This window comes from Poromitra crassiceps (genome assembly GCF_964638095.1).
Source record: "Poromitra crassiceps genome assembly, chromosome: 20".
NCBI lineage: Eukaryota > Metazoa > Chordata > Actinopteri > Beryciformes > Melamphaidae > Poromitra > Poromitra crassiceps.
Window position 1 is genome coordinate 16,764,661 of NC_139637.1, and position 9,956 is coordinate 16,774,616.

At 43.3% G+C, this 9,956-nt stretch overlaps 1 protein-coding gene across 1 annotated transcript in view; it reads right to left on the minus strand.

The window, feature by feature from the left end:
• The window catches only part of myt1a (myelin transcription factor 1a), a gene marked incomplete at both ends in the record, with an annotated part of 29,592 nt that extends 20,603 nt beyond the window's left edge, over window positions 1–8,989 (minus strand). Inside the window, 9 exons of the mRNA XM_083656938.1 lie at window positions 1,337–1,508; window positions 4,671–4,861; window positions 5,579–5,794; window positions 6,642–6,770; window positions 6,876–7,060; window positions 7,987–8,231; window positions 8,387–8,455; window positions 8,549–8,591; window positions 8,935–8,989. Coding sequence (XP_083513064.1) covers window positions 1,337–1,508; window positions 4,671–4,861; window positions 5,579–5,794; window positions 6,642–6,770; window positions 6,876–7,060; window positions 7,987–8,231; window positions 8,387–8,455; window positions 8,549–8,591; window positions 8,935–8,989 — 1,305 coding nt within the window. The remainder of the gene's footprint in view (window positions 1–1,336; window positions 1,509–4,670; window positions 4,862–5,578; window positions 5,795–6,641; window positions 6,771–6,875; window positions 7,061–7,986; window positions 8,232–8,386; window positions 8,456–8,548; window positions 8,592–8,934) is intronic.
• Between the last annotated feature and the right edge of the window lie 967 nt (window positions 8,990–9,956).

Consider the following 9,956-nt stretch of genomic DNA (forward strand, 5'->3'; position numbering starts at 1 on the left):
CACAAAATATTTACACAATGAGATTCTTGATAATGTCGATATAATGACTAAGTGGGTAAAGGCAATTAATAAAACACCTAGGAGAGCGTGGTAAGTCCAGAAAATGACATCACTTTACTGTAATGCAGCCTTTAACAAAACACTTATGCCATAATACGATATTTTGATATCCAAAATCTAAGACAATATCTAGTCCAGGGGTACCCAAACCTTTTTAAGATGAGAGCTACTTACAAAAAATAACAATATTTAGTCCAGGGGTACCCAAAACTTTTTAAGATGAGAGCTACTTACAAAAAATAACAATATCTAGTCCAGGGGTACCCAAACCTTTTTAAGATGAGAGCTACTTACAAAAAATAACAATATCTAGTCCAGGGGTACCCAAACCTTTTTAAGATGAGAGCTACGTACAAAAAATAACAATATCTAGTCCAGGGGTACCCAAACCTTTTTAAGATGAGAGCTACTTACAAAAAATAACAATATCTAGTCCAGGGGTACCCAAACCTTTTTAAGATGAGAGCTACTTACAAAAAATAACAATATCTAGTCCAGGGGTACCCAAACCTTTTTAAGATGAGAGCTACTTACAAAAAATAACAATATCTAGTCCAGGGGTACCCAAACCTTTTTAAGATGAGAGCTACTTACAAAAAATAACAATATCTAGTCCAGGGGTACCCAAACCTTTTTAAGATGAGAGCTACTTACAAAAAATAACAATATCTAGTCCAGGGGTACCCAAACCTTTTTAAGATGAGAGCTACGTACAAAAAATAACAATATCTAGTCCAGGGGTACCCAAACCTTTTTAAGATGAGAGCTACTTACAAAAAATAACAATATCTAGTCCAGGGGTACCCAAACCTTTTTAAGATGAGAGCTACTTACAAAAAATAACAATATCTAGTCCAGGGGTACCCAAACCTTTTTAAGATGAGAGCTACTTACAAAAAATAACAATATCTAGTCCAGGGGTACCCAAACCTCTTTAAGATGAGAGCTACTTACAAAAAATAAAACTAGTCGTGAGCTACTCCCCCCCCCCCCCCCCCCAAGTACATATTTAGCACATTTTAACAGTATCGTATTATTTATTTAACATTATTTAATAATGTTAAATACTGTAGATACTAAGTTAACTATACATGAGTGGGATTTAGTTTATGCATTAAATGTATTTATTTTGAATAATCCATTTTGGATTTCTTGGGCGAGCTACTTGATCGATGACCCGGGATATACCGGTAGAGCACGATCTACCTATTGGGCACCCCTGATCTAGTCTCATATCATGATCTTGATATAATGTCGCTATATTGCGCAGCCCTACCTCCTCCTCCCTCTCCTCATCTTCCTCTTCCTCCTCCTCCTCTTCTTCCTCTTCCTCCGTCATGGGGGTGCTGACCTTGTCTTCCCTGAGCGACACCTCCTCTGCTTCTGCGTCGGATTCCTGAGTGCGTGGACTCAAACTGCGAGGAGTGTCCACCTCTTGTGGACTCAGACTGCGCGGAGTGTCCACCTCTTGTGGACTCACACTGCGAGGGGTGTCCACCTCTTGTGGACTCACACTGCGAGGGGTGTCCACCTCTTGGTAGGACTGCGTATTGGCAAGAATCTGCCGATAGGACATGTATCACGATACAGGGGTTACAATTCAATACATTGCGATATCAGTGTTTCCCATGAATTAGCTAGGCCTGGGGTGTACACACTGTTTTGAATGGGGGGCAGATGATATAATGTGAAAATAGCTGGGGGCCAGCTGCTTTCACGCATCACATGGGTTATTAAACACATACAATACAATTGTAGTCTAAAGCTGCTTTCACATGATAAGCGATCTTCTCTTCTCTCACTGTGAGGAAAGGTCAGTGGTAAGTAGGTCAAAGTTGAAATAATTTGAACTTTAAGCGCAGCGCACGGTGGCAAATTTGAGCGGTGCGCGCGACGCCGAGGGTATCGCTGCCGCCTAGTTGGGATGCACTGCTCCCCCCATAGGAAAACAACGGTACAGCGGGCGGAAAGCTAGTTTACCGCGGATCATGTTTGGGGGCTTAAGGATTTTTTTCAGTGCCATGATATTAGTCCTTAAATCAATAGTTCAATAGGCTGTTTCACTTTATCCACCCGTTCATCGCTGGACAATCGCTGGTATGAATTATGCTCGTAAAGTCATTGAACTCTTTCATAACAGCGACGGTCTCTTGGCAAATGAGACAAACTGTTTCAGCTGTTTCAAAGTGGCGGCCCTCGCTGTCAACTTTACGCTTCTTTGCCGTGGCCATGTCTGCCACCCAGTGGGAAGTGTCTGTTGCTAGGCAACTGTTTGTTTGCTGTTTACCGTCTGAAAACATTAGTTTCCGGCTGCGTATAGTTCCTACTTGGTGCTCGTCTACAAACTGTATGATAGGTGGTCGTTAGGTGAACGGAAAAAACACAAAGTGAACTTGCTCGATTAACCAATACTGTGTGGAGGGCCACATATACGTTGAGAGACAAGGCGGGTGCCATTTAAAATCCGTCTACAGACTGCAATTGGCCCCCGGGCCGGACTTTGGACATGCATAGACTATGGTGGTTTGTCCCAACATTGCCTAATTTGTTCATTTTGTCCTCAAAGTGCACCAGATTGATACATTTCAATTTAAAATGCACCAAATTTGTTTACGGGGGACCATGCCCCCGGACCCCCTTAGAGGGTCTGAGGTCCACCCACTACAGCCTCACTTATCCTTTGGGAAACACATATTGCGATTGCGATACTGTAAGCAAGGAGATATATTGTGATTGTTTTACCCATCTAATTTTAGGGAAACTGACGTAGTATAAAAAACAAACCACCATATAATGCATAAAATATGAGTAAAAAAAGTTGTTATGTTGCATTACATGGCTTTGTTTAATACTCCAATCACGGCATTCTACGCTCAATTATTTCTGTATAGCAGATCGCTGTTATGAATAGCAGACCGCTGCGACACAGTTCTGGAGGACCACGTCCAGTCAAATCAATCCACAGAAAGAAGTCTGGTAAATGTAATGGTTAATTTAGCTCATTCATGACACTCGTTGGCAAAAAAAAACGTTTCCATAGCTTTCTTTAGTAATTACCGTAAATTCCGGACTATAAGACGCACCGGTCTATAAGCCGCGGGACCAAAATTGACTATTTTTTTCTTCTATAAGCCGCACCGGTCTATAAGCCGCGGGTGTTTTGATGTTTAATTACCATATGAAAGGGTTCGTGCACAGAGAGGAATGTCGGGAAAGAGATCGCTGTTTGGGGAAGCTCCCATTTATTAACATTTCAACAAAACAAAACAAAAGTCAGGTCACTAATCCCCAGACAAAATCACACAACAATAGGCTATATGTGCAGCAAACCTGTAACCAGAGAAGTCAAGTCACTAATCCTCGTCTTCCTCTTCTTCCTGCATACTGAAACCACCAAAGTCCTCATCTTCAGTGTCGGAAACGAACAGGTTCAGGGTGGCTTCGTCAACCACTCTCCTCTCTCCTTCATTGTCACTCAAAACCAACGAACTCCTCTTAATCACTGTCGGCATCGAACAGCCTCTGAAGCCTCTGACGGCCCTCAGCGCCAGCTGTGGCGGCGTCATCCTTTTCATCCCGCAGCAGTCCAGCGTTTTGGAACCCGTTGGTGATTGTGGATGTTTTCACACTCCTATAATATTCCGTGATCTTCCTTTGTGTGAATTCGCCGAAGTTTGTGATTTTCTCCTGGTAGTCGGGAGGGAGTTGTTCAGTAGTTCTCCCCCGGACGGACAGTCCCTTTTGCCCAGGTTACGCGCGGCTGCTCTGTTTGATCGGCGGCTGCTCTCTTTTAATGCGAGATTGACTGCTTTCAACTTGAAAGCTGCGTCGTACCTTCCCCATGGTAAGTGAGAGTGTTGCTTCTACTGCTCGTCTTGTTGTGAATATTCCTTGATCTTCCTTTGTGTGAATTCGCCGAAGTTTGTGATTTTCTCCTGGTAGTCGGGGGAGGGAGTTGATGGTCGAGTGGCCGTTTGCTTACCGTAATTACCATATGTAAGTGGTCACGCACAGAGGGGATTGTCGGGAAAGAGATGGCTGGTTGAGGAAGCTCCCATTTACCGTATTACAACATTTCAACAAAACAACATAACACAACACCACCGTTGTTTATTTTTACAGTGCACACAGTGTCCGCGGTGTGGTGAAAAGAGGGCAAGAGAGGAAATTAAAACAGAAGTGGATTTATAGTTAGAAAGAGTGCTAAAAAAGAGAGATTTTATTTGTATTTTTTTTTTTTTTCTGAAAAAATCCATAGATAAGACGCACCGTTATATAAGCCGCAGGGGCCAAAAAACGGGAAAAAAGCCGCGGCTTATAGTCCGGAATTTACGGTACCGTCATTTTCGGTCATTATCGTGAAATAAACCCCTTCAGGGGGACCCCTCCATTTCGTGTTGAGGGGTTTATTTGACCATAATGATCGGCCTGCTGTACATCCCTTAACACTGCTATCTAGCGGTCTGGGTTTGAAACACAACACAACATGAAACACTGCTGCGAATCTTTGCATGTAAACTATTAATTCAAAATATTTTGTTTTTGAGAATCAATACAGTATCAGAAAACAATATCACAATACGAAGTACAATATATGGTTATCTTCTTACACCCCTACCTCTTGGTGGACTTCCTTCTCCTCCTCCTCCTCTTCCTCCTCCTCCTCCTCTTCCTCCTCCTCCTCTTCCTCGTGCTCCTCGTCCTTGTTCGGCTCCTCTGCCGGTTCTTTGGCCTGGTGGTTGTAGTCCCCGCTGGAGTACTGGTGGTCCGTGTTCTCCTGGCTCACCAACGGTCTCTCTACCTGTGGTAGCAGGTTGCGTGCGTGAGAATAAAACTCATTCATGTAAATACTATTGAAGTTATTAACTGTCTTTTAGTTCCATAAATGAATGAATATCACAAAAGAGTGCGCTCTTTGTTTCTTGACCTAATCTGTGGTTGTTTGATTGCAGTTGCAGTTGCAGGAAGCCAAACCCAAACGTAATTTTGTAACACTGCTATCAACTTTTGGAATAATTTACCTGCTTCAGTGCAAGGCATAAACACTGTGAATGTCTTTAAACGTGCTCTCAAGACTCATCTAAAAAATGAGATGTTGACTAGAGAGTAATTGCAACACCTTTGCTGAGATTCCATTTGTATATATCATATATTTTATGTGTCATTGATAGACAGTTCTTTTTTCTGTTTTTCTTTTATAAAGTACAATTGTGTAATACTAAGGTTTTGATATTTGAAGGACCCCAGTGGAAATAAGCAGGCTTCTAGTTTGTAACTTTAAGCTGCTTTACTGGGCTATCCTTGGATCATTTTACTCTTCGATTTACATATTGTGTACTTTTCTTTTTTACTACTGTATTAATGTAAATTTGTAATGCTTTTATGTATTCTTGATCCGAAATAAACCAAACCAAAACAAACAGTTTAGATCCAGTGCAGTTTTCTTCCTGGTGGTGGCCGGTAGCTTGATATCAGACTGAACTCCGTGGAGTGGGCGGGTTGGAAGGTCTGGACCCACGCAGGGTGGCCGGTGCTGCTCTGGCTCTTCGTCGTCGGTGTTGGCCCTGCTCTTCCCTGCCGCTGTGCCTACCTGGACGCTGAATTTACGACCGCTGCCCTCGTCCCTCTGAACTTTTAGCGCTGACCACCTCAGCCTCTTCTCGCCCGCATGCTGCCTCTCTTTCTTTTGCCTCTCTCTGTTCTCGCCTGTCATTTTGATTTGTTGCCCGTGACTCTGTCGATGTTTTGCCCGGCATCTGTGTTGCACACTCAGCCTTCCTGCGGCCCCGTCAAGGTTCCTTTGATGTTCCAAGTGCCGGGTAGACTAAGCCAGTGGTTCTCAAACGTTCTCACAGCAAGGACCCCCTAAACTGACACTAATTAGACCACAGGCCCCCATTTGATAAGATTTTGTGCCAGGGTCCCCCCATCTGATAAGATGTTTGCTTTTAGATGTTTCAGAAAGGGTATGAAGCCCATCCTATATTATAGAAGGGAGCATGTGGGCAATGTTTGTTCTCTCTCTGTTTCAATTTTTGTCCCGGAGGCATTGTGACATCACTGATGATGTCATCAGTGATCATAAGTCACTGATGATGTCATCAGTGATGTCATCAGTGATGACATACATAGGCATTGTGACATCATCAGTGATGTCATAAATTCATCAGTGATGTCATAAGAGCAAGTGAGCCCGCACAGCGGTCGAGCTTAGGAATCGGCATGCGAGATGCCTAGTGGCCACAATAGTCATACATTCTGTCATTGTGTTACTTATGGATGGAATTGGACAGGATGGACCCCACTTTGAGAGCCACTGGGCTAGGTTGGAGAATAGCTAGATTCTTTGTCATCCTCAAATCTACTCTGTGTTATAAGTTTGTTAAATTTTCTTTATTGATTGTTTTTAGTTACCGTAGATCTAGTGAGACACATTCTCTGTAAAGTCCTCTGAGACATACTTGTGAGCTAGGGCTATATAAATAAACAAACTTGACTTGACTTACCTCCTCCTCTTCCACAGCTTTCCCTCTCTCCTCCAACTCTTCCTCATCCTCATCTTCCTCTGTGGCCTCCCCAACCTCCCTCCTCCCCGTGTCTTCCTCAGGCTGCTCTGATGGCCGGTCCTCTGCCACCAGCGGCCCCAGCTCCACCACCTCCTCCTCCTCTGGGTGCTCCTGCCCCAGCTCCCGCACCTCCTCCGGGTGCTCCTGTGGCTGCCCCAGCTCCGGCACCTCCTCTGGATGCTCCTCCTCCTCCTCTGGATGCTCCTCCTCCTCCTCCTCCTCCTCCTCCTCCTCTGGGTGCTCCTCCACCTCTAGGTGCTCCTGCAGCTGGACGTCAGTGAGCTGTGGTTCTGTCACCCGCTCTGGCTCCGCCTCCTCCCTGCTCCTCTCATGCTCTGCCTCTGAGGCCTCCACGCTTTCCTTCCTGGCGTCGTCTTCGGCCGGAGGACACACTGGTGTTTCTGTGTCTTCTGTTGCCACCGGTGAGCAGTCTGCTGTGGATGCAAAATGTAGAGGGATGGTTAGTGATCGTCTGCACAAAATGGTTTCTCTCTGGATATGAATTGTTTTTAAAGTTATAGTTGGAGAAAGCTTCATTTGAGTTGTGTAACACTAGAAATGACAAGCCAATTTTACAAATGAAATACTTCAGATTTCAAAATAAAGTACGAGAAGGATGACCTATTTTTGTAGGCTTTATCCAGAAATTGCCGCCATTTGGTTCTTCAGTCAGTCTATGGGTGTTTTAGAATGTGGATTTCACTTAAATGCATAAAATAAGGTCTGTGCTTAACAAAAGTTTATGGGAATGCGAATTTGGGTTCAGCATGATACTCTTCACAAACATGAATAACTTGTATGCCTTTTGAAGACTATCATGCAGAACCGAGATTCACATTCCCATAAACGTTTGTTAACCACAGACCTTATTTTATGCATTTAAGCAAAACCCCCATGTTAAATCCCATAGACTTTTCCACTGAAGAACCCAGAAGTATACTTCTGGACTCATTCCTGCGGCTCTCTATGTCCCTCTATGACTTTTCCTACACCACACCCACTTTCTGTACAAATCAGTATGATTGGAGTTTCAAAATCATGAATATAGTACAGTAGTTCTAATTATAATAAGTATTGCCTTCAACTGACGGCTTCTTGGCTTTCTCTCAGACCCCAAAATCATTTGGCCTTTCGAGTGTTTTGGCAACAAAACACTTGGATTATGCTGCATGAGGTGTTTGGAGACATTTGCTGGACATTTTCTGCTTTGTTGAGCTATGACAACATGGCCCTCTTTTAACGTCAATAGTATGGGAGATGGCTGAGATGGAACTTAATTAACGTTTAACTAATTAATTAACGAATTAAGTTAATTACTTAATTCATTTTCATTTTGGAGTGGACGATGCCTTTGACTCACCTTTGATCGACTCTTGCCTGCTGTTCACATTGTTCTTTTCTTTGAGGTGGTCTTCCTCCTCCTCCTCCTCCTCCTCCTCCTCCTTGTGTTCGGCCTCGCTGCCTGCGTCGCTGTCTGCGTTGGAGCCTTCCTCCGGCTCCGCCCCCACTTTGACAGCCTGGTTCCTCCTCTTGGCAGCAGACTGGTTCTCCTCGGCCTCCGCCTCCTCCAGTTTCCGTTTCTTCACTATTGGGCATCCCAGTGCGCTGGGGAGGGCATGGCATGACGGGTATGAGGATTAAATGTATATTATTATATTATTAAGGTTATATTATATTATTATTATTATATTATTATTAAATGTATATCACTATAAAGTGTAAGTGGCCCTTCTGGTGATGGTGCAGAAAGCGAGTCCTACCTTCTGTGTCGAGAATATCTTCCACTGACATGGCCTTTACCGTTACATCCAGGAGTGGGGCAGCTGCTACTGGACACACAATAAATCAATCAATCAATCCATCTGTTCAATCATCCACACTTATGAGTTATGTCTTATTGATAAACAGAAGAAATCACTCACCTTAACTCTGGCCTTATCTCTTGTCCCACAAGTTCTAAAGGCACTGAGAAGAAAACAGCAGGTGGTCAGAAACGATGCAGAAGAAAGTCTGTTATTTTCAAGTCATACTAGGTTCCGTTTTCTATAACCACATCAATTGAGTTAAAACATTTTACATATTAACTGGTTCTTTTATTTTGAATAGTGAATGTTCATAAAACCTTACTTCTGATTTTGATATTAAATTGCAGATTTGTGTGTGGTAAAATTCATCCTCCTAATACATAGTGATGAATGCCTTAATGCTGTGCTCATACAATATAATAATTGAGTTACGTGAACAATATGCAATAGGAAACCTCTCATGAATACCACTTCCTGCATCACATCATGCTGCAGTGACTGACCTCGGATGCCTTTGGAGCGGGTTCGTGTTCGTGTCTCTGCGGTGTCTTGGCTCATCTGAATAACAGAGGGCAATGAGAGGCTCATTTAACTTCTATACACAATCCATAAGTGACAAAGTGCAGTGCTGCAATATCTCACACGGCGGACTGGATCTGGACTTCACAGTTAAGGTCTTACTTTGATCCTTAGGCCTCTCCTCTTCTCCCAGTTGTTGATCGGCTCCCCCCTGGTCCACCTCTGTCTCAGCAGTTGACCTCTGTACTCATTTTCTATCGGGTCACAGGCAGAACGCATTATTTTCAGTGTCCTTTACTGTTAGCTGATGAGAAAGTATTATTATTTTCCCAAACGAGGAATAGTTTGTGTAGAGAAGTTGTAGCTTCCACTTATTATTTTCTGGATCAAGTACTTAGCAGCAGAACGACACAGAGCAGAACAGTCTGAAACTTTGCTTATATCTTGGCATGTATGACATCACCGATGACATCACAACTGCATTTATGACATAACTTATGACATCATCGATGACCTCGCAATTCCAGTGACATCATCGATGACCTCATAGTTGCAGTGACATCATCGATGACCTCACAGTTGAGTGACAGCGATGATGGTGGTCCAGTCCATGACATCAGCTCATTAGGTCGCAGGTTCGAATGCGGCCCGTGGGTGTTTCCAATGTGTATGGTCTCATCGGTCGGTATGAGAGGGCCTTTTCTACAGTTTGATTTTACTCTAAATGATCCCAATTAGAGAATGTATTAAAATTACTATTGTAATCATGGTTTCACTCCAACCATTATTATGCACACGTGGGGAGATAATAAAGATATACTACAATTCAATACTAAATCAACAACAAATCGTCTGATATGGAGCTGGGTCTGAATCACAGGAGCTCAGGAATGGAATGAGTTGCCTTTGACCATCAAACAAAGCCTGAACCCAAATAGTTTCAAGGTGAAAGTTAGGAAATGGCTCCTTGAAAAAGTCCAGGATTAAACCTAGTACGTCACTATAG